Source organism: Diplotaxodon limnothrissa, linkage group LG17 (assembly GCF_057381915.1).
Source record: "Diplotaxodon limnothrissa isolate DT_005_m linkage group LG17, D_limnothrissa_male_GT1.1, whole genome shotgun sequence".
NCBI classification, from domain to species: Eukaryota; Metazoa; Chordata; class Actinopteri; order Cichliformes; family Cichlidae; genus Diplotaxodon; species Diplotaxodon limnothrissa.
This window is the reverse complement of record NC_140612.1, coordinates 21,994,073-22,019,647: the sequence shown is the minus strand read 5'-3', so window position 1 is coordinate 22,019,647 and position 25,575 is coordinate 21,994,073. Positions and strand designations below refer to the sequence as shown.

Sequence of the window (25,575 nt, the reverse complement as noted above, 5' to 3'; positions counted from 1 at the left end):
ACCCAAACTTTGTTGTCTGTAGTTAGCATTACATACTGTCAGTAAGAAAAAATGATATCAAGGAAAGTTGCAATAATCTATGCAAAAAAATCAACAGAATAAATATTTAAGATTAAGTTTAGAGGTTTTATTCATTTTACCAATTTAGATCATTTCATTCAAGATCGTGAAGGTAAAACATGCTTTAGAACAGGACAGGTCACCAATCTGTAGCAGGTCAAACGCACAGAGACCATTCACACCTACACCAATTAACCAAACTCCACTAAAGCCTGGGGTTGCATAACATCTAAATCAGGTAATTATTCTAGAAGAAGAGCATTATTGAAAATAAGGCTACGTCCACACGTACACGGGTTGTTTTTTTTGAAAACGGAGATTTTTCGTTTTGTTTTAAAAAAAAAAAAAAAAAAATCCTGTCCACACGTAAAAGCCAAAAACGAAGGAAAACGCTGCTAGGAACATGCCAAAGCAGCAGGTGGCGCTATATTCCTATCCGTGTAGAAATGTTGGCCAATCAGAAGTCAGCCTGGGTGGGAAAGAGTAAACAAAGATGGCGCATAGAAGCAGAACTGAGTCCTATGTGTGGAGGGACAGTAACTGTGTGTATATATATGTATGTATATATTTAAACACTGCAGAGAGTAAAATTAACAGTAATGGTATTTTGTCTAAGTCCGCCATTGTAGAAATTAATATTCCCCGAAACAATAACCTGGCGCACAGTGTGACGTCAAAAAATGGGCACACCTTTGACGCTGCGTCCACACATAAACGCAAAAAGGGAGTTTTCAAAATTATCCACCCTGGCAGGAGTTTTTAAAAAAATCTCCGTTTTCAGTGACCGAAAACGCCGTTTACGTGTGGACGAAAGGTGCAAACGCATATAAAAATCTGCGTTTTCAAAAATACCCGGGTACGTGTGGACGTAGCCTAAGGCAGCAGCCTCGCTCTCATCCATCGCTCACACCTAAGTCTGCTGCTTCACCCTGAAACAATATTGTCGTGTAAAAAAAGTGAAAAATATTTAGTACATGGGATGTTTTATCTGTTCTCTTTTAACCAGCTGCGTAGAGCCCTCCTTCATCACCCTGTAATCTTAGCATTAATTTCCATCCACTATTTGCTCTTCCTGTAACACAGAGTGCAACTATGGAGTGATCCAGCCACGCTCTGAGATGCTTGTTTTCCTTTAGGTCACACATTACCTGCTGCTAGCTTCTCCTCTGTTGTAGTCTGGTTCTACTTGACCATTTTGTTTGTTTGTTTGTTTGTTTGTTTGTTTGTTTGTTTGGGTTTTTTGGGGGGGGTCACCTCAAGTGGGGAAACAAGTGAGTTTTTTCACCTTCAGCTGGCACAGTTTTCTTGCAAGACGTTTCTATAGCAGTGATATCATAATATGACCCTACTGTGCATTTCGAAGCCTCAGCGCTAGTGTTTATTATTTTTTAAAGCCAGAAGTGAGGGTTGGGTGCCAAGTTATCAGCTGAGGCTTCGAAAGCTCGATCAGCAAGGTGGACCCACAAACTCTGTGGACACAGATGCCTGCTATTTAGTACTAAATGGCACTTCTGCTTGAATTCATTCTTTGTTTTGTGGCTGTTTTCAGAAACTGAAGGCCAGAGCCAGAGGAATATCCCCCGACATCCGGCAGATCGACCTGGATGTGAACCGAACCTACAGGGACCACATCATGTTCATGCATCGCTATGATGTCAAGTGGGTACTTTCACATTTTACTACATCCAAGCAACCATCTGCAAGTTCATTGCACACAGCTGCAGCAATGTTGGTTGTGTTGCTTATTTAAAGCAGCTTTGCATTTTTGAGCTTAAAAGTTTCCTGTGTGCCTTTTAAGGAGCCTTTCAGTTCCTGAGTAATTCAATTTACATAACCTTGTACATAAATGTGCCTGCATGGGGGAAGATACAACGAGCCTTCACTTCACTGTCACAAAGCCCAAGAACAATGACAGCTCTCGCTATTTGACACGTAATCTCAGTAAAAGTAACAAGAGCACAAACACAACGGGAGTCAGTAATCATCTGCAGATATGCATGCATTTTCACTCTCTGCAAGGAGAAGGCGGCTTCTCCAGTGTGGAAGTGAGAGATCTCACGTCCCCTTTCTGCTCTGCCTTCCGCTTTGTTGCGTGACTCTGAGGAAAGACCTGTACCCGTTAACGCCGTTTTGCCTTTTCACACTGCTTTTCTGATATTTGGAAGTGCATTCAGGCTTTGCAGCGACACAACTCAGCATCAAGGCTGGTGTGCAGCTCCAGGCCACATGCATCCATCTTAACTTGAAGCCAAAGACGCCACTGAAGTGTGTTTATTAAAGTTTTTGTATGAACTGTGGTTTGTTTGTGCTTTCAGGCAGCAGGCACTCTTCCATGTCCTCACAGCCTATTCCATGTACAACACGGTGAGTCATCCAAGCTCGCTTTTAGCGTCCTGAAGACTTTGAGTTGTAACATTTTCACTGAAGACAATAAAGGTGCACACGAAGGCACCAATCTAATATTTTGTTATTGTAGCAATATTGGTAACACTTTTTATTACAGCTAGGTAAAACCTGGTATGTCAGTGGGGCTCATATGAAGTACTTGCTGATATAACTGCATTTATATTGGCTGATATATAGAAATGTAAAAAGTAAACAAGAAACAAGAGAAAAACCCTTCAGCCAGTGTTGCATAGTTTGTCCACCAGAGGGCACTCTGCAACTTCCCCTGTTTGGAGCCACAAATACAACAAGCAGCTAATCCGAGTAGACTCGGGGCGAGTGTGAGCGACAATGAAACGATTATTTTTAAACTGCAGGTTACAAATGTTTCAGGAGAAAATAAATATATATCAGCTGATATATTTGATTTTTAAATTACCAAGTTTCAGTGTCAGTCTTAAAAATTGGTCTGGCTTTAATAATAAAACTGTAATAGTCTATTAACAATGTGAAACACTAATTAAGTAAATAGCTTGATATTACCAAAAGAAGTAACAACAATCATTTCTTTTTTAATAAAAGTACTAAAAAGATAAAACCATTTAGTAACAGTAGGTAACCTACTAAACTACTAACCTAATAACAATAAATGGTAATACTTGTGTAGTACCTGGAGTGAAAACTGTAGTCTAGTGAGATTATTGGGGTAAAAACAATATTAAGTTAGTAAAGTTTGATTTTGACATCGACGTCGCCTTCAAAGTTCACATTAAATTTACCCTACTGCAATGTTGAAATCATTTCCCGCTGATGTTTAAAATAGTCTTCCTTTAAAAAGATAATTCTTGATTATTATTCAACTTTATCAACTCACTGTCATCCCTGAAGTAGGGAAGAAGAAGTAGTACAGTAACTTTTCCAGTTTTACCTTCGTGCTGTGAATTCTTTCAGAGTTACAACCTCCTGAAACACACAGAGGTGAACTAAGCTAAGAGTTTTTTCTCCAACACTTTTGATCCCTCATATTTCAGAGGTAGACGACATATAGATGTCAGATATGAAATGTATAATTGGGCAATGTTTAAAGGAAAAATGAAAACCATTCCAAGTGTCCCAGTATCACAATATCACAGTGAACCCTGACACCCACAGTTTGCCATTCGATTCAACATAATAAAATAATATATGTCTAATGGTGATAACAGTGGTGTTAGTTTGTGTGTAATAATAATGAAGCAGGGCTGAAAAATGCTGAACTACAGATTTATTGTTAGGTCACCAAAGTATTTCTATAATGGATGGAGATGACTTATCTTCACTTACAGATATTACTTTATCAAAGTTTGTATATCCTTTAATAATTATCTCACTATAAACTATCTCAGTGTTTCACCTCAAATAAAGGAACTGTATGTAAATTAAGTTAAGCCAAGTTTACAAAAGTAAAGCAAAGAATGGCTCCGTTGTTGTTTCCCCTCAGCTGATTGATGTGTGTTTGCAGGAGGTGGGCTACTGCCAGGGCATGAGTCAGATCACAGCTCTGCTGCTGATCTACATGAATGAAGAGGACGCCTTCTGGGCTCTCGTCAAACTGCTGTCTGGGCAGAAGCACGCCATGCACGGTAACGTGCGCACCTGTTTCTGAAGGCTCAGGGTTCTCAAAGTGCAGCCTGTGGTCGTATTTATATACTTCTCTTTCAACTCTTTTGTTCTCATGTTCATCGCCAAGTAAAGCTTCCTGACACAGAAGCTGGAATGTACAGCCACTCCACTAATGGTTAAACTAAACAAGAACTGTAACTGAATGTGCAGAAGAAAAGAAAAAGAGGAAGTTTCTTGCACATGATGTGCAGACCGCTTGTACTGAATTCAGTGTGCACAGCTCCTGCAGCCTGAGTGTTGCATGCTGACTCCTTAAAGTGGAGTTCAGATGTCAAACTACAAAAATCCTCAGCATAGACAAACTTTGATTGTCCGTTGCACTTTGTGTAATCACCACGTTTGAATTTACTGGCCTAAAATTGCTGTCACAGAGGGTTCAGATCATCTGCCAAGTTCTTCTTTAAAAAAACATGCCTGGCCTTTTCCTGTTTCCACAGAGCTGCTCAGAAGGTGACAAACCATCTGTTATGTCAGGTTAAGGCACGAATCTTCTGACCACAGCTGCCAGATTTGCATTTTTGACATTTAGAGTGTTTAACTGACTCTGGTCTCTGCACTGAAATGACCTTGAGCGACTCTGGACCTCCTCCAGTCTTATCAAGCGTTAAGCGATAAAATTATCAGCGAAAGGCATCATTGAGGACAAATTAGCAGCACGCATGCTGCTGCAGTGAGCTCATGAATCTAACTTTAAACATCTGGACTAGAGATGGACCGATCCGATATTACCTATCGGTATCGGTCCGATACTGACCTAAATTACTGGATCGGATATCGGAGAAAAATAAAAAATGTAATCCGATCCATTAAATATCACGAAAGCACCTCACAAAACTTGCAACACGCCGTAACTCACCTCAGAACGTTAGCACGTCGGAGCAGTATGCATCACGTGATAGAGCGGCTGTGGCATGCGGGACCTGTCGGTGGTCTGGATAGCATGTGGAGCTTCGCTAGCAACCCGGCATTTCATCTCCGACAAAGTTATCCCGAGAGAAGTAAAGCAAGTGTGTAAGTCCATCTCTGAATGTTTGTAAAGCATTCCTGCGTTAAGCTTAACAAACGATATATGGAGCGACTGCCTCTCCTGCTGCTACTTCAATCATGAAACTGCTTAACGATCAGCTGATCGGCTTTTCTGTCGCGAGTCTGTGTCTCTAGTTTGCTTTTGGCCCACTTTGCACCAGAAAGAGGAAACCAGCGGCTGAACAACAGCAGCACGTTTAAGCTTGATAAGCTGTTGTTACAATTTATTTAATATTACTTTCTACTTGAGGATCTTTTTCTACGTAGCTGACGGCTGGTAGCTGTGCAGGGGCGGATCTAGCAAAGTTTAGCCAGGGGGGCCGATAGGGCATTAACAGGGAAAAGGGGGCACAAAGACATACTTTTCTTTCTTATTCTCATTTAAAATGTCTAGCTTTTAATAAATAATTATCTGACAGCCAAAGTTTTAATTTGATGTAAAATGAATAGAAGTCAATTACTGTATATAGTAACTATTAAGTCTAATATATATACCCTAGTAAGCTATAGTACTTTTTCCTTTGGGAAGGTACCATCTGTGCAGTCTGCAATTCTGTTGAAGAAAGATGTTGAATCTATTTAATATTTCTTGAAAAATAATTGATTTCTGTGCATTTTTTTTCCACACTGCATCAAATTAAGGTTGATTACGTCGATTAAGCATCATGAGGTGGAGCGTGAGGGGTGGTTCCTTATTTTTTATTTATTTATTTTTGTTGTTGCTGGGAGTTGGAACCCTATTAGTTAGGTTGCTTAATATTTATGCTAAGTACTCTTTAAAATACCAGAATAGGGAGGATGGTGTAGGTTTGAGTTTATTAGATTGATCAGTATTGCTGTACTATGAAATTTTTTTTTTGTATACAGGTATAACAGAATAGCTTTAGTGTAGTTGTTGTTTTAAACTTGAGTATGAACTTATACAAAATGCAGCAAGATATTTTAAAAACAGTTTTGTTGATTAAAAAACACTATATCGGATTCATATCGGTATCGGCAGATATCCAAATTTATGATATCGGTATCGGTATCGGACATAAAAAAGTGGTATCGTGCCATCTCTAATCTGGACACACAGATGTGTAAATTTACATACAGAGTTTAAGGGATGATCATCATTACGGCTCTTTTCTCCACACCTTCAGGGTTTTTTGTCCCTGGTTTCCCGAAGCTGATGCGTTTCCAGGAGCACCACGACCGCATCCTCAAGAAGATGATGCCCAAACTGAAACAGCACCTGGTGAGAAACACGAGACCTGTGTGACAATTAATAATGAAGCAAGTGCTGCATGACGTACCAGCCAGTCATAGTGCCAGAAATGAAACCTTTAATCCCTCAGAGGTGGCTGCTTAATCCTCACTCTGTCACCATTTTCTGTTTGCTGCAGGACAACCAAGAGGTGTTCACCAGTCTCTACACCATGAAGTGGTTCTTCCAGTGCTTTCTGGACAGAGTGAGTGCAGTTACAAGCAAGATATGATCTCACAACCTTCAAAAGGATCTATGAAGACATGTAGAAGAGCAGCAACGTAACTTGGTTAACTTATAAGCTGGGTATTTCCATCATAAGGTTGTTGGCACCTGTACACGTGAAGGGTTTCATGACTCCCAGCCTCAGGGCTTTATAAGCTAGTGTACTCCTGATGCCAAGCCTGGATAATTGTGAATCCATCCATCCAAGGTGCTTTATGCTGCAGAGAGAAACCCAATAATCAGTAACTGAAGTTATTGAATAATTTTTTATTATTAACAACCAATGCTGTGATTTCTCTACTTGGTTTCAGCCAATGAGCTGCTCCAATTCAATGATTAAAACCAACCAACCCAACACGTTTCTGACAGCCCGTAAACAGCTTTTAATCGCCAGGAATGTGAGAGGTTTAGGAGCCTGTCAGTGGTGGATTTTTACTTTATTTGTATTTATAAAGCACCTTTAAAACCAAGACTTTCAAAGAAAGTTACAAAGCTCTGAACCGTAATGAAAGCAACAAATATGAAAGGTTACAAATGAATATATTGGATATTAAAGAGGATAAAAGGATCAGCAGTCATGGCAAACCGCATGATTTAAATATGTTTTTAAAAGAGTTCCAAAAGCTGCAAAGACTCAATCGCCTTTAGTGACTGAACAAGCTTTTGGAATGACTGACGAGACCATGCCGGGACATTTTCCCACTCCTTTTCAACAAGAAAGCTGTGACGACTAATATCACTTCTCTTTTTCCTTTTGACTGGTAATCACAACAAAAAGCAGCACTGTACACTGACCCATCGCTGACTCAGAGTCTGCTGCACGTGCAAAGCTACGGCTGCTTTTGGAGGTCGTAGCATGCATGCAGTATTTAGGATTTTTAAAAGATTACGATTATGTTTTGTGTAAGTTAGAGTAATCAGTGCTCCTTTAAAATAATTCCCAGTAAAGTAAGAGGTTCTTTTTTTTTCACGGCAACTGCTGACAGTCACAAAAATATAGATAAATTACCTTCTTCAGTAACTTATCGTCTAACTTTTCGTTCTGCTCGTGGTCAGACTCCCTTCACACTGACCCTCAGGATCTGGGACATCTATATCTTGGAGGGTGAAAGAGTGCTGCCTGCCATGTCCTACACGCTCCTCAAACTGCACAAGAGTAAGACCGTTTCCTCCACAAACTGAAACCAGCTGATTTCACCCCTCACAACACTTCTCATCAGTGTGAGTGTGTGTGTGTCTGCAGAGCACCTGATGAAGCTGTCCATGGAGGAGCTGGTGGAGTTTCTGCAGGTGACTTTGTCCAAAGATTTCTTCTGCGAGGACGACTTTGTGATCGAGCAGCTGCAGGCGTCCATGACAGAGCTCAGGAGGGCGAAGCTGGAGCTGCCCGCACCAGGTACTTCTGCACCAAACAATCCATTTTCTATAAATTATCAAAAAGTCTGCTCTTCTCAAGTAAATCAGTCTCCAGTTGGTTTTAAACTTGTGTTGGAGAGTGACAAAAGTTCCTCTATGCACAAACAATTCCAGAAACCTCACCTCCAGTTGCCCTTTTAGTGCAAATGTGACAAACAAATCCAAGCCAAATGTCAGATTTTACGCTTTTACTCTTGAGGATATCGCTGTACACTCAATCTATGATCTACTTCATCTGTTGGTCAGGAGAAAAAGCAATTTAGTTCTATAAATTTGGAAATAGAAACATCTTCCAACTTTTCTTAATTGTTCTATTTAGTGGCAAAATGTAAGAGAATTGTTTGAGATGTTCACAATCAAGAGGCCAAAGGGAATCAAAGAATCAGCGTACACCCAAGCTGGTACTAGCGTGGCTCTATCCATACATGAAGATCCTCTGAGGGTCCACCTGAAGTCCACAAGATGAGTGAGCTACCACTAAGAAAGGGGAAAAAACAACTACACAAAAATAGACACATTAGTCAGAGTTAGTCGGTGCCCTGACAAACAAACTAACTGGTGTCTATGTAGGTTCTCACTCAGCCTGGGCTCTGTACCACTAAGCAAGCGTAACATATCCAGGGTTTCTTTCCCTTATCTGGATTTACTTACCCTATAACCCAACTTCAGCCGGGATAAGTGCTCTGTGCTTTTCGAATCCTGCTCTGTCTCCTCATTAATCTGCCTTCTCTCCCTTCTTCTTTCAAACAATGTAAGCCAACAACAACAAAAGTGTGGCTGTGAGCGGCGGCCACATTCCCTCCTACAACAGCAACCGGTGGGCTATCCTGACTGGTCCTTCGTTCTCCATGTCTCTGTCCATCTGTCCCACAGTCAGTCCGTCCTGTCTGTCGCCTGTCTGTCCCGCAGCACTCGGGTTTATTTTTCTTTGTTTCTGTCACAAACTGATCTTCCAGCATAATATTTCAGACTTGCTTTGCTGCTTATTTGGAGTCCTTCAATGGTTAGCTCATCTCTTACCTTTAGTTTTTGATCCCCTTCTCCTTTTTGTTTTGACTACAATGTGGCTGCAGATGTAAAATTGATGATATAAGGCGCCATCTGGTGGGAAACTAAAAGTATTGCATGACTCTGTGTGGAGAACTTTAGTTTTAGAGACAAAATTCCTCATCTTCTAAATTAACCTTGCATTTGTGCTAATGTTACTTAAAGGCACAGCCGTAAATTTAGATAAAGGTCCTTAATGCATCTACACCTGTCTTCACAGTCTTTTCCAGGTTCCTGTGTGGTTGCTTTCCTCCTGCGCCACACTATATAAACCTCTATAACAGCAGCTGTAGCTGAAGGAGGAAGGGCTTTCCTTTCTTCCAGAGCCCACACAACTTTAATAGTAGTCTGTTCACTTTCCTGCCTGCTGACAAGATAATGGGCCTTTTTTTGAACACTGGAGGCTTTTGTTAAACTTATGTTTTAACAGCTATCTGCTGCCACATGTGCTGCTGTGCAGCAGGGCTATTTTAATCTGCATCCTTGTGTCTGAATAGGCTGAACTGTGAGATTTGACAGTTTTATGATTCTGAGTGTTTACTTGGCTTAATTTAAGTTTTTTTTAATCACCACAGCATGTAATTTACTCAGTACTCTGAGTTCTTTATTGCTTCCAACAACTGCAGAAATGGCATTTAATACAGGGGTGTTGACTTCAAAGAGCAATTTTATTTGCCTCTGACCTGTCAGCAGGTGAGGTGAAAAGACTCTACAGCAGCATTTCTACAGTCATGCTGGAAAAACAATCGCTCACTACACTGGCATCACTTTTCTGTTTGCATCACACAAGTTAAAGGACACTTAAAACAAAATCTGAACAACTGCAGGCCTTACTTACCTCAGTTAAGATTCAAAACCCTGAAGAAGAATCTCCAGCCATCAGTTTGTGTCCTGAAGCACTTTGGACCTGGAGCAGGACAGTGATTGAATGGCTCAAAAAAAACTAAATGAAGGCTTTGGAGTGGCCGGGTCAAAGCTTAAACCCAAATCTGATTGATGTGCTTTGACCTTAAACAGGCTGTTTGTGCTGGAAAACCCTCCAGTGTGGCTGAATTAAAACAATTCTGGGCCCAAATTCCTCCACAGCAATGTGAAACACACGTAGTCAGTAATTGCAAAAGTTTGATTGCAGTTGCTACGAAGGGTGGCACAAGCAGTTATTAGGGTTAAGGGCTTATAACGTCTTTCCTCCTTAATAAATGAAAAACTGCGTTTTGTATTCTTCCCTTATCTTTGTCTTATATTGATATTTGTTCCAATATCAGAAATATGTAAGTGTGATAAATATGCAAAAAACTATGGAATTAATAAGGGGCAAACACTTTTTCACAGCACTGTATAAACCTCTTGATTGAGGGCTGTAGTCTTGCAGTAGCAGAAGAAACACAAGTTTGATTTGTATTTTGTTATCTAATAAAACGCACGAATGAAAAAGAGGATTGTGTTTTGGCTCGTCTAATAAACGTGAATGGAAATGAACGAAGAAAACAAAACAGAAAAGTTGGTTAGGAAAAAAAATTTAATCAGTTGAAATTTGTAGAAAATCCCAAGTTTCTATTTCTTTAAATTAAAACAATAAATTCAATGAGTGAAAGACGTTAACTTTGTCCCCCGGTGGGTTTTAAGCAGTTTGTGGTGGAACAAAAGTGACCGAGGTCAGTGGGTAATTTCGTCACGCACACGCTCTTTAGTCTGTGGATGCAGGTCCAATAAGTCGACTTCCTGGATAACTCCCACAGCGCTTCCTCTTCCTCCAGCTGCTGTCGTCCTGACCTGACTCTGGTCATCACTTTTTCCCTTAAAACACCCACATAACCCACACCGTGTGTTCCTGTCAGCTCCGCTCATTTCTTTCAGATGTAAAGCAGCAAGTTTGAGTACTAATGTCAAACCTTGTACTGGTTGTAGAAGCTGAGTACTCGCTCTCTCTTTTTATAGTTGTACTTATAAGTCTCAGTGCATTTAAGAAGGTTCATTAATCAAGAAATATTTCTGTATGACCTTTCAAGCCTGGAGCTACTACTGCAGCCGAGTACTGTTTAATGAAATGTAGAAAGACTAATAATTTCAGAGCACGCTCAGTAGAGTGTCTCTTCCTAATTGAGTCTCCCATGATGGGAATTTATATCAAACATTATTTCTGATGTTTTTTTCCCTATCCTCCTCCCACTCTTTGCCTGTGGATATGTGATTATGTGTCTTCATGAGTGTATTCTCCTTTATTTTGTACTCTCTATGGCAGTGTTGTTGCATGAATTCATGTGCCCGTTTGTGACACGTCATCAGATGTGAACCAGCGCCACACAGTGTGTTCAGTCATCACCGCTCACCTTTGTTTCCTGATGGCGTTCTAATGCGTTTACACCTTTTTTTCCCCCTCCGATCTTTTACAGGTAAAGAGGACGAGTTTCCCAAGAAGCCTCTAGGGCAGCTTCCTCCTGAGATAGCCGTAGCAAACCACGTGGCCAACGGTCAAAGCCACGCGGAGCCAGCCGAGCCCCCCAGGGAGCCAAGTCCTCTACCAGACCCCCAGCGGGACGGACGGCCCCCGAGCCGAGCCCACCGGGAATCGCTGGAGAAACGGATCCGTCACCACAAGGGGGACAAAAGGGAAACCCACTCCAGGGGGTCAGGTGAAATCTCAAGTGAGACACAAAAGCAATCCACCTACACCACACCAGAGAGGGGGGCGACACCACTGTCAGCCCCCACCCCAACACCACAGATGACCGCTGTGGATGGAGGAAAGGCTCACGCCATCGCCAACCACAACTCCAACGCAGCCTCTAGCTCCCGCAGAGACATGCCTGGGCCCCGGTGGGTCAAACCCTCCGAGACAAAGCTAGAAGCTTTGCGGGAAATTCAGATGAGCCGAGGGCCATCGCCGGCTCCTTCCAGCCCAGATGACACCGCTCAGCCTCACCGCCGGCCACGCTCCAAGGGCTACGCCCCCGGCACCGACCGAGGCTCCAATGCCTCCCAGTATGATAATGTACCAGGGCTGCCGGAGCAGGACTTCGAGATCCTGGAGCTTGAGAAGCCTCCGTCCAGATTGAGGCCCTTTCGTAATGAGATACCCTACAATGTGTCAGCCCTGCATCAGGGCAGCCCGAGCCACGGGTCCAGCCTGTCTGGGAGTGTCGTCTCCGTGGCACCCGGGCCCAGAATGGCCAGACAGCCTCTTCCTCCTCGTTTTCCTCACAACAGTCCTGTAAATGTTCCGACTGGCTACCCTGACCCAAAGAACCAGTTCCATACCCCACCTCATCAGCACTCTCCAGGCAGGACTACTACTGAGGTCCCCATTCCACATCCCACCCAAAGCGTGGACAACAGACTCTATGCTCTGCCCTCCCGATATCCTGCACCGCCCAGTGCATTGTATGGAGAACGAGCGTATGCCACCACCCAGCGACAGCCCAACAGCTTCTCCCCAGACAAGACCCTCATGAATAACACCTTCGCCACCTACCGCAGGCAGCCAACGCACAGCTCCGCCCGCAATCCTCGGAACCCCAGGCCTCCCCTGGAGCTGGACAACCAAGGGAGCTCCACCCCCATCTATCTGCAACAGCTCACCTCCACAGCACAGGTCTACAGGTTCGAAGGACACCAGCGGGGTGAGCCAAACCCGCACTACCTGCCAGCTCAGCAGGGTGTAGATGGGCTCCAGTGGGAGCCAACGGAGGAGTTGCCCCCTACATCCCCAGGTGGGATGCCTCGCTCGCCCAGCTTCCAGAAGGCGCAGATGTCGCCCCTCGCAGAGTTCACCTTCCCCGACAACCCGGACGCCCTGCGTCAGTACCGACCGCAACTCCAAGAGCAGCAGCAGCACCAGCAGCCTGTGTTACGGCAACAGCTTCCTCAGCTGTTTGGAGGACCACACTACAGGCACGCACAGGAGGCGTTTGCCATGCAGGAGTCCATGCTGCTGTGACAGGACGATATGACGAGACACTGTAAAAACTAAAAGAAAAGAAAACTGAGGCGTAGTCACCAACACTGTGGTAAAGACGACCAGTAGTCCTAGCTTTGTTAGGAACCGGCTTCTACTTTGGTTCTGTTGGCGTTCATGTGTGAAGTACTGACCTCCCGACTGTCACGCTGCATCGTAACGTTGCAGGACCCACCAGCCGCTGTTTTTACTGATCACTTTAAAAAAAAAGATTAAAAAGACTGACTGAAGATTTAATTTTATTTTTGGATGTAAATCATTAACAAGAGGTGACAAGATATAAATATATCTTTTAGAGTCTGATATGTACAGAAGATTTTTTCTTTTCTTTTTTTTTGAGTTATCGGTAACAGGGGAATTTTCTCCTGAGAGCCGATTTATTTTCCATCTTTATTTTTTTATATCTTACTCTCCAGATATGTACCGTAGGGATCAATTAACTCGATATGCTTGTGAATGTTCTTTTTAAAGAAATATGACCAATGGTAGAATTAGCAAACAGTGCTACACGGGTTACCGTGTGTCTTGATTTCCATTTAAATTTTTTTAAGCAGGTTTTGTTAAAACATGTTTAGGACCATGCTTTCTTTAGTTTTTGTCCATTACTAATAGTTTGTTTTTGCATTACTTCAGGCCAGTCTTGTTTTTAATTAATTTCAACTGGGCGGCTCAACATATAGACAGCTGATTTTTGAGGGCTAATATATACTTTTTTAAAAAAAAAAATTATGGCTTTAAGTTATCTTGATTGTTATGTAACCATTGATAACACATTTTTTAAATTGCTGTGACATAGTTATCACATCTCGAGCACATGGAGTCCGAGGTGCTTTTAAACTACTTTCAGTACAAGGTCGCTTAACTTCATTATGTCTTACTTCTCTCAACAATGTCACATCCACTGGCATACAGTCATCCGGCGCGCGCACACGCACGCAACAAATGTGAGTCGCATTTTTACCCACCTACTTTTCATACTCTGATGTAGATGCAAGTACTTTCAAACAGTACTAAAATGTTCTTTACGTCCCCTCAGTCATCTTTGGGTTTTGTTTTAGTTGTGAAACAACTAATTGCAGTCCATTCTGATACTTTGCTTAATAAAAAGAGGTCGGATGAAAATGAACCTTTAAATTTGTTTGTGGTTTTTTAAAATCAGCTCAATAAAAAAAGGTGGGGGGGTGATATCAGGTGTTTTTATATATATATTAGGATGCAGTGCATGGAGAAACACTGTAAATGAGTTTCCAGTGTTGCGAAAGCTTCCAAACCACCACAATTCCTGGATAATGGAATTTCTTGTGCACTCCAAAGGGGCCACGGGTTTTACTTCTAGGACTTTAATGAATATTTTTGTTTAGCAATCAGCAGTAAAAGGAAAATGCACAGGCTTCTGTCACGTAACGGTCACATATTGTTGTCTTTATTGTATACAGCGTTCAATTAGCAAAAAGCCAATTGAGAGCAATGGCAAACCCTGAAAATGTAAACTGTCATTTTAATTCTGGAGTCACTTCAATGCTCTCTCAAGTGCATCTATAAACAATTAAATGCAACATGCAGTGTCGGCACCTTTACTGTGCTCTGCATATGCTCAGCCCTCAGTGACCCTAAAAACTTCCACTTTGGAGTAATCCCACTTACAGCTGATCATGGAATATCTAGGAAGTGAAGCAGTCGGTGAAACCAAATGATCAACTGATTGTTTAAATGATATTTATTTCACAATTAGCATACTTGACTAATTTCAGCCTCTTACTTTTAAAGATTTTCTGGCCCTTATGAGCCATTACATTTTTTATTACTGGAAAGACGGGTGGTGGTGTATGTGTCCTGACATTTTAGAAACTGTTTAGTCAAGACTGACTCAGGAAGAATGGAAGTAGTTTATTGCGTCCCTGCTCTAATCAAAGCCAACAAGAAAACGAACATCAAATACAGAAATAAATAACATGTTGCTGAAGACTTTGTAATAAGAGCTGGTAGGCTGCCTAACATCGGCATTCAGCAGCTTGCTTCCACGCTGTTGTTGTGCATCTTTCTGGATAAATTAGCAGGAGACAGCTTCTGAGCTTTGCTGGATAAGCAAAGGATGCTTGGCAGGGCTGTGAAGGTTTGTGCAAACGGTTAACAAATCCGTGGTAGGAGAAGCTGAAAGAGACACCTGTGATGCACCGGGATGTTGCTTTGAATCCAGAACATCTTAAAGCTCAGTCATGTTATTTCAATCCGTGGTTGGAAGCAGATAAATCTGTGAGGAGAGCTCAGAATATTTTATGGAAAATTCTGGATTGATCCAAGAAAACCTTAGAATGTGGGGCACGTTTGGTATGTGATATATTTTATACTTTAACATAGCGCTCTGTGCACATGCTCACTCTGCACCACTACAGAGCTTAGATTCTATCTGATTACATGCCTCCCGGAAGGCTTAATGGATTAGTCGACCACAGGAAATTATGCCTTTTTTTTGTTTGTTTTTTCATGTCATCTTGCAAGTAATTCATCCAGCAAATAAGCAACAATATTCAGGTACACGATGCATTCAAAGTAGCTTCAATGTGATGCTTCTTTTGCTGAAAGGTGTACGAAACCGAGATTAATAGGTTAGGGAAGCATGACGAAGGTAGCTCTCCTCACCTGGCTGGAACACAGTTGTGATGAAAACATAATCCGTTCTGGTTTTTCGTTTAAAACACGCTGGAAGTGATACATTGTTGCGTGTGGTTTGGGGGTTTTTTGTTTGTTTTTTGCCTCATAGTGAACCTATATACCATTTTTTCCATTTGGCACCAAATACAGAAAAAGGAAACCATCACCCTCAGTCTGAGTGGGTCATTTATCAGCAGAAGTTGGCTAATTCCCAAGCTGAAGAAGCACTCGCAAACCAAACATCTCTTCTGAGAGAAGCCTGGCCTACATCCAGGTAGCAGTACCATTGCTAAAAGTCAACTTTGTTTAGGAAGGTTCCTGAATGAGTGAAGACACCCTAAAGTATCTGCATGTCAGTCATAATCAAAGCTGGTCAAACCGTCAAACCAGCTTTAATGAAACGCACTTGAATTCTTTGTTTATTCCATCTGCAATACCATCTGGAAATTGGTCATCTTAATGACAATGGCCTCATTTTTCAGCATGACAACAATCCCAAAGACACAGCAAATGTAGGAAAAGCATAGCTAGATAGAATAGAATAGAATGCCATTATTTAGAAAAACACAATGTTTCAGTAACGACCGGACCTAAACATTACTGGAGCAGTGTGTTGTGCCTCCACGTATTTTTATACACGTTTCAGTAAATTACTGCATAAATTTTCCGTTTTTCTAGCAAAATGTAAAAAGGAAAGGAGGGATTGATGAACACTTTTTCACACTGTTATGTCTTTATGAAAGCAGGCTTTGCTCGTTTAGAGCTGCCTGGGTCAAGTCGCCTAAGCATCGCAATTTGGATTAAAGTCACTCAGATGCTCACCCTCACCCATTTCCCCTGCTTCCTCCTTTTTATGTGCTTTTTAAAAAATAGATGAGGCTAAGAAAATACCAGAAAAATACACTTCCCATAAAAATTCTCAGATAGCTGAAGAAGAACCACGTAGACAGGTTGGTGTTGTGTATGAGGCCCCAGGTTGAAAGTCTACAATGTAAAGATTTACTACATGAAATGAAACTAGTCATGCACATAGCTACTGATACTGACCAATCGTCCCACTCAGCCTCATAATAGATACACCTATGGTATCAATTTCAAAATTCTACATCATCTTGTTCTAAAGTTATCACATTTACAAGATTTTCAGACAACTTGACCTCTGACCCCTGACCTTGAGCCAGAGTTCACTAAGATCTGATTCTTTGCAAACACATTCATAAGGCTCGCAGAATGACTGTCCAACAGGGGGGAAGAACTTGGACTGCAAATGGATTCTTGTGATTCTCCTAAATTCTGCACTCACTGACATATTGCACCTAGTTGAATTCTACAATACATACATACATACTCATATGCAGTACAGGGGCCCCACAGGGAACTGTGCTGGCATGCACCCTGGATCCAGTGCAGGTGGTGGGAGACAGAAGGACTCTGGCCAAAATAACTTCTCTGATGGACAGAGTCTCCCACCCCGTGCATGTAAATGTTGCTGGACTGCAGAGCTCCTTCAGTGACAGACTGCTGCATCCTAGATGCTTGAAGGAGCGTTTCCGCAGGTCCTTCCTCTCTACAGCTGTCAGACTGCACAATCAAAACTGCTCCCAACAAACATAGAGGTTTACATCAGTGCTGTGACAACTTCTGCTGTTATAACTTGCACATTACTTCTCTCAGTCTATATATACACTAACTTATTGGAAGTTACATGTCTACTTTTTAATGCACAGGTACAATACACAACCTGCACTTTTCAAAATATTCAAAATATTCTAAATATGTAAACATCTTTCAGTATCTTGCTCTGTTTGCACACTACAACCTGGGTTTGTATGTAAAATATGTAAACATTGTCTTTCTGTTCTGTGTGTATTTTTGTTTCTTTTTGCCGCTTATACATCAAATTTCCCCTTGTGGGACATTTAAAGCATTATTCTATTCTATTTGTACGTATTGGATGTTCAAAGGACAGAAAAATATTCAAGTTTTTTGTCAGATTCAGTCGCTTATGTCACACACATGGAAGAGAGCTGGCCACCTCATTTTGAAGTTTCAGACTAACTCCTACCTCCTGAGAGCAAAGCTGGGTTCTGAAAGAGATCAGATCCTACAAATTTAAATCAATCTTGTATGTGTGGTAGGAGGGAGGGGTGGTTAAGTCAGCCTCTTCCTACTTCCTAGTAGCTCAGAACTCCATAGTGTCTATACAAACATGCTGTAGTAAGCAACTACCTCGCACCCCGAATTCAGCTCAAATACATTAAAAATGAAAAAACCAAAAATGCTAATGACCAGAATGCACACACTCAACTTGTTACATATTTGACAACATAGAAAAACAAGACAACAGTCTGAATGTTTTTATTTGATATTATTGTTTTATTTGATATATACGATATTTTGTATATGATATATATCTTAAATAAAGCGCCAAATCACAAGTTTCTTCCCTGTTTGTACTGTAAGGTAAAAACAATACAGTACTACAGAGAAGCCCAACAATCAAATGATCCCCCTTTGAGCAAGCACAAGGCGACAGTGGGGAAGAAAAACTCCCTTCTGACAGGAAGAAACTTCCAACGGAACCAGGCTCAGAAAGGGGCAGCCATCCGCTGCGACTGGTTGGGGGCGATGGAAATGGATTTGGTGCTAAAATTCTGCTTCAAGATTTTAAAAGAAGCAAGGCAGCAGGAAAAAGCCAAAAATGTCATGTAATCATTGCTGCCCTTTAAAGCAGCACGTAAAGGGTTTTGAAAAAGCTTTTAACACTGCTGAAAAAAACCTGGAAATTTTGGACTTTTCTGGAGGACTGGGGAGCCCGAATTTCAAATGACTTATCACAGCCTTGTCAAAAGATGAATCATTTGACATCGCAGCATTTAAGACATTGTCTGAGGAGCCAAACTCCTTGATGAGGGATTTGGCCATTTTCTTAATGAACTGATTCTTGTCATTTATCAGATTTATGGCGGACTCTGTGCTGCTGAGTTCAGGCTGTATCAACTCTGTCAGATGGTTGATGAGAGTGTGTATTTCTCTTGAAGTACTTGTGGCCTTAGCCACAGATTGCATGGTCTTAGACTTACATTTTACAAGAAGTGTCTTAAAGAGCAAAAAGGAGAGGTCAGTGGACATTTCCTTAAAATCAGAAGATGACCTTGACACAACACCCATCTCTAATACTTCAAAGGAATCTTTACGAGAGCCTGAAATGCTCGCAGAGCATTTTTCTGGAGAAACGCTCTTAGGTTCTGCCATTGGAGGTGAGTCGATGGATACCAGAGAGCATTTTTCTGGAGAAACGCTCTTAGGTTCTGCCATTGGAGGTGAGTCGATGGATACCAGAGACCATTTTTCTGGAGAAACGCTCTTAGGTTCTGCCATTGGAGGTGAGTCGATGGATGCCAGAGACCATTTTTCTGGAGAAACGCTCTTAGGTTCTGCCATTGGAGGTGAGTCGATGGATACCAGAGACCATTTTTCTGGAGAAACGCTCTTAGGTTCTGCCATTGGAGGTGAGTCGATGGATGCCAGAGACCATTTTTCTGGAGAAACGCTCTTAGGTTCTGCCATTGGAGGTGAGTCGATGGATGCCAGAGAGTATTTTTCTTTGTTCTTTGTTGAATCCATTTCACCAAATATCTCATGGATGACGTCAACTACAGCCTGTTCTACAGGGTTTAGAGCTCGGACACTTTCTGTTTCAGCAGTTATTTCACCTTCTTTTGCTACACCTGATCCTTCTGGAAGCTCAATTTCTTCCCCCTCCTGATCTGAATTTTCATCCTCTATCATCTCTTCATTGAAGCTCCATGAACAAGAGGAATTAAGAGAAATCTCAGTGATTGGTGTTTGCACTGAGATGTCTGCATCCATACTTTCGGGATCAGAATATTCATTTCCCTTTAGCATTGCCATTGCAGTCACAAATGTTATTTTCTTGGTTTGTGTTAAAAGCGTGAGACGTTTCCTGAGAGAGCGCCGACTGTTCAACATGTGCCAACAAATGAGCATGTCTAAATGTCTGAGGGATATTTATAGCCTCTTGCCTATGTGACGTTGCAGCACATCATAGCCAATCGAATTTCCTTTCAGTGACGTCACGAGCTACGCATGCGCAGACGCCTCACATATATATATAAGGTTGACGTCACGCCGCAATGCATTGTGGGGTCTACGAATCAAAACAAACACACTGTGTTGGAAGACGATTACAAGATGCTTAAAAGCAGCTCAAAAGAGAATGGACTGTATAGAGACCGATTTCGTTCAGAGGGGAAGCAGCGGTACTTGCAGAAAATAGCGTGCATTGGAAATGTGGAGCCGTATGAAATACGGCCGTGGAGTAGAAACCCTGAAGACCAACTGCTATTGACGTAGCCTGACATATTTTCGTACCTTGTCTGTGGAATCAGCGCGTACAAGTCGTCATTCAAACAAAGGTAAGTCAGCTCGAGTACTGCGAGTGAAATGCGTTTGATTTCCCTGCAAACATTCACATTAGTGCAGCATAAATTCATTCATGAGGGGAAATTACAGTGAGAACATGTGGAGGCTGTTAGGTGGATAACATAGTGAGTTCAGTGCATTGATGTGACATTGTCCTGAAGGATTTAGATATTCTTTAAGGTTAAAGAAATTGCAATGATTTAGTCATATTTATTATAAATAATTCTAATTATACATCTTGCTTCCATATTTGTATCTTGTGTCACTAAAAATACATTTTATTTTAATTTTATACATTGATTAATGACCTGCAGAATCTCCTTATCATATTAAGGGATTCATAATTGTCACTTTATGCTTTCTCCATCTCTAAAGTGATTACATTACACATTACATACTTTAAGTTCATTTTCTGCAGGCAGGTTTCTGACAGAGAACAGGCAGGTTTAGAATATAACATGCAGCGATGGACACATAAAGAAATGAAAAATTACATGTATGTGCTAACTTTCTAAACACTTTGTTACATTTATGATGAAGTAGATAAAACACATTTATGTCGGCCTTGGCTCATAGTTCTTGTCTTTAAATGAACTTTGTCTGTGTGTGTTTCAGGTCCTGCACTCAAAGACTGAATGAACCAGCATTGCAGCCACGGGTCACTGTGAGCATCACAGGGAATGTTGAAGCCGCCCACTGCACCTGTAAGGCCGGAGTCGCGGAGACCTGCACCCATGCCACTGCTCTTCTGTTTAATGTAGAAGCAACAGTGTTGATCTGTGGCACAAGGACTGTTACAGATGAACCTGCATACTGGGTTTTGCTGGGTAATGTGACCAAGATACAGTCAGTGGTTGGCCATAACATAGACTTCTCCTCTTCAGCTGCCCAAAAAAGGCTCTTGATCAAAACATAAACAGACCATCCGTATTGAAAGGTAAAAGGAGCCGTCCTCCAAAAAGAAAAATCCCAGCTGCTTTTATAGTTTACAAATGACAAAATGTTTCCATAAAATCATGAGTGTTTACATGATATCACCCACTACTAACATTACTTTATTTACTGTATCTTTTGAAAAAATACCGCTATTTATACAGCAAAAGACTTAAGAATATTTAACAGGAGCAGGTTTCATTTTTCCCTGGTTTTACTACCACACTGTTCACCAAACCTTCACCATCTTATCCAGAAGGGTCACCTCTTCACCCTCACATGGAAGAAGTAATCTGATTGGCATGGTGGTGTGTTTGAAGCAGGTCCCTTGTGTAGCGCTGCAACCCAGTCACGATGTTTCATCCATTTCATTGGCTGGTTTGCTGCAATAATGCCAAATAATTAGCAACTCTATAGATAGAAGGTAGTTCTGCAAAATCACTCAGTAGGATGTTTGTTCTAATTTGCTATGAGCTCAGAGCGCATCGAAAATAAAACTAATAGGCTATAAAGAGTGATATGAACATATTTAGAACTTACCGGAATGAAAATGTCTGGAGCACCAACAGATATTTGGAGATGGAAGAGAACTGGATATCAGCTCGTCTCACAGCTGCTATCCAGGCTAGACGCCTTCGTTTGGTAACATCGATACACGAGCTGCCTCATGTTGCTTCCAGGTTGGGAAAGAATGAAAAGACAAACCCTTTTCAAGCTTATTCTCTTGCCGGTCGTGCGATCGAACATTGCAGCCGACCACACAGCAAGAACGAACCATGGCTGTCGTGTGTGCCTTCGCTCCTTTTTCGCTTGTGCTTTGTTTAGACCCCCAAAATCCTTTCCACGCCCACCCCCGTGACATCACGCTCCAAAGCCCTATAAAAGCCCATAACAGGCACTCACAGGCTGTATCCAAATTCAGGGTGTAATTCTTAAACACTTAAAGCTGAAATTCTGCATTGCACATCTTAATTAATCAAACCAAATTACTTATGGACCTGTGTACATGTGCACACATAGTCTGATGGGTGAGTGAAGTTGAACTCATACCAAAGTGACACTATACCTCGTGCTGAGCATGATCCAGGATAAGTGATTTATTTGTCTCCATAAATTTGTGTTTGTTGTGGAAAAACTGAATCTAGACGTTTAGAATTCATGGCGCTGCAGTGCAGTTCTCAGTTATGAACACAGAGGGGCAGTGATGTCATTTCTTTCATCAGTGGCTGATCTGTTCAGAGCAAGAACACATCAGCTGGGAGCTCTGTGGGAAGCGCAAGTTTGTGCTTTCCTTTTTTTTTCTTCTTCAAGAATCCCACCAGGTTATCATGTGTTGAGTGTAGGAAAGCATGGTTTTCTTAAATTCCTGATTGCTCTAAATCTAAAAACAGATTATTCACTAATAATTTCTACATCTGTGCAGGTTGTATGAACGTGGCAGAGCCCAGTGTCTATCAGGAGTTTGATGGCAGATGTGCTTCCAATTAGGGCTGGGCCATATTATACCGTTCACGGTAATACCGGTATAATGTTAGGCAACGATAGGAAAATGAAATATCGCGATAGAATGGGAGTAAAACGCGCATGCGCAGTGCCTTTGTTTTCATACGCACATGGCCGATTGTTGAGTGAAACAGATGAACCAGAATTGGTTTGTAAAAATGGTGCAACTTCCGTGATGTGGAACTGGTTTGGTGTTTGTCCGTCAGATACACGACAAAGCACATTTTTTTGCAGAACATGCAAGCGGCCGTTGTTATTGTCATATTTGTCGGACTAAGATGCTCTTAAATCTGGGAGTAATCTGGGTCCTAAACTCCGTATGCTTCAGGTCAAACAACACTGCAGCATCACTTAGAGTTAAAAACTGTCTAAATTCTTTCATCTTTAATAAAACGATCAGCATTGCTGCTTTACCAGGTGTAACTATAAAATTTAACTTCCAGGCATCCATGAAAACAAAAGTTATTACATTTAACGGAGTTAGAAGTTAGCAGGAAGCTAGCGGAAGTTAGCTCGCTAGTTTCGCTAGTTACCTAAGCATGATATAGCATGTTCTGACGGAGAGATTTCTGAAAAAAATCAAACGTACAGCTCTGCTATCACTTCCAACATAAATGAAGACAGGAAACTAAACAGCAGTGACGTTTGTAGGGTTACTGAAGTTGGGCTAGCTGGTATATAATGATGTGCTACGTGATCGCTAGCGACACAGCTATGTTAGCATAACATAAACAGTGAAGCTGGAGGACGAACACTAACACTTTTCCACTTATAAAAGTTAACGTGAAGGTTCTTCATGGTTAGAGACAAATGCAATCGCATGGCAGGATACTGTAAACGGACCAAACTTCAGTCAGGAGAACAACTGAGATAATCCATCCACAATACGAGGTTAGTCATTAATATACTGCAACAACATGGGAATAGAGCAGCTGCCAGAGAATTCAACATTAATGAATCAATGGTACAGAAGTGGAGGAAGCAAGAAGAATGAGTTTAATAAAGTTTGATTTATCTGACTGCTTTGTTTCGCTTAATGTGCCTTATAATCCCGTGCACCTTATGGTCCGAAAAATACGTACTGCACACTGCAGTTTAATGTTGCAAAGCACCTCTTTTTAACTTCAGTGGATATTATACATGGTTATGCTCAGGATATGTCAGCCCATTTCTACTGGAAATGCCTTTTGGTTAAACTTTCAGCAAGGAATTTGCATTTGCACTGTTACATTTTTATAAAGCTTTAATGTACATAAAAACCAGCTTCTTGTTTAAGTGAAAATAAATGGAAGGTTGTCTTTTTGCGCTAGTAATGTTGTGGAGTTGTATTTTGTCTCGCATCAATTATATCGTCGGTTATATCGTTATCGCAAATTTTCAAATATATATCGTGATAAATATTTTTGGCCATATCGCCCTGCTCTACTTCCAATTCCTGTGAATTGCAAACAGGAGGCTCCTCTGAGTAAAGCTCGCCGTGTCCTCGCTTCAGGCTGTTGGAGGTGTGTGTTTGTCAATTAAACACAGATTTCTGCTGAGAAACACGCAGACAGGCCTTCCTGTGATGCCTGAATAAATGAGGACGAAAGCTGATTAATCCTCTGAAGCTCTTTTGTCTCTCAATATGAATGAACATCATTGCAGCTGTCTCTCACAAATGCTGGTTTATATTCAGAAAACAGAAAAAAAATATATATATAGTTGTTCACAAAGCTGCAGATTTCAAAACTTAAGTAGGACTCGTGTGTTTGCAGAGAATGGAAAGAAAATATCCAGCGAGCTTTAGATCTGAGAGTTTGACCTTGTTGAGGTCAGAGCGGCACGACTGCTTCAAGCTAGTCACATCTCTGAATGCACAACGCGTTGAACCTCGAAGCTGACAGACTACAGCAGCACAAGAGCACACCAGGTGTCACTGTTAGCTAACAGGAAACTGAGGCTACAACTCACACAGACTCATATTTGTGATTAAGTAGGACTCCGGATGCTAGAGGGAGTTTTAAGAGCCTTTTTGAGTTTTCAGGTGGAGTTGTGGGCTCTGCAGTTCTGCCTGTGGGTGGAGCCCTCCTGCTTAGGTTGCCCTCATGAATTCTTTCACCACAATGGTTTTGTGTCCCATCCCTCACTAACCTCCTCTGTGCAGTTTCGGCTGACGTAATGTGTTCAAAACCAGCCAATGACTTTTGGACTTGTGTACCTGTAGGGAGAAGGACTTTACCTGTCTGCTCACTCACTTTTCCTGAAACTCGCCACCTAAGCCTTAGTCGCTTACACCTCCAAGTAAGCTTGTTAGATCTGATGATCTGTTGATCTGAAGCTTTTACTGCAAAACTCATGTCCACCTTGGTCTCAAAGTCTGAATGTTAAGAATTGAATGCTTTTCAATACATTTTTAACCCTGTAAAGCCTGAATTATGAAAGACTTCATAGGAAAGTCAACTTTCAAAAATTGTTTATTTAACCTTCTGACAACATCCAAAAAAGAAATGAAATATCAATTTGTATACCAGTTTTAATTTTTTAAATCACTTTTTCTACATGTGGCATTTTTGGTGCAATTGATTGCTGACAGTAGGATCTAGGAATGGCGGACGCCCACGTTATAAACGTCGGTGATGAAGAACACACCACAGTGCACAAAATTCAGCTCACAGCAGCTGCAGGTACATGTGCTTAATACAACAAATCAGACTACAAAACAACAAACTAAAATAAAGGCATCTCTGAGTCAAGTGTAAAAAATGAATGTTAATCGATGGATCGCTGTGGCCGGTCTGTTTTTTGTCTGTCCTACCACACTTGAGAGTGGAAAAGGAAGGCTGAAGTCTCGCAGGTATCTGTCCCACCATGAAATGGGAACGAAGCTCTGGCTTCAAAGATGCCTGGACGATCGTAATAACGACGATCTTTGGTTGGCTCGCCATCCAGTTAACTGGAACTGTGGAATCTCTGTTCTTCAATGGAGGCCTGCTTCGTTTCGTCTGTCGAACTGTTTACCAGATGGAAAAAAAACCCT

The 25,575-nt window shown here is 41.6% G+C and overlaps 1 protein-coding gene across 1 annotated transcript in view; it reads left to right on the top strand.

Moving 5' to 3' along the window:
• The window catches only part of usp6nl (USP6 N-terminal like), a 61,593-nt gene extending 48,541 nt beyond the window's left edge, over positions 1 to 13,052 (top strand). Inside the window, exons 7-14 of the mRNA XM_085375905.1 lie at positions 1,610 to 1,719; positions 2,376 to 2,424; positions 3,947 to 4,067; positions 6,279 to 6,373; positions 6,522 to 6,587; positions 7,664 to 7,763; positions 7,851 to 8,003; positions 11,464 to 13,052. Of these exons, the coding sequence (XP_085232031.1) occupies positions 1,610 to 1,719; positions 2,376 to 2,424; positions 3,947 to 4,067; positions 6,279 to 6,373; positions 6,522 to 6,587; positions 7,664 to 7,763; positions 7,851 to 8,003; positions 11,464 to 13,007 (2,238 nt within the window). The 3' untranslated portion in view covers positions 13,008 to 13,052. The remainder of the gene's footprint in view (positions 1 to 1,609; positions 1,720 to 2,375; positions 2,425 to 3,946; positions 4,068 to 6,278; positions 6,374 to 6,521; positions 6,588 to 7,663; positions 7,764 to 7,850; positions 8,004 to 11,463) is intronic.
• Positions 13,053 to 25,575: the final 12,523 nt, after the last annotated feature.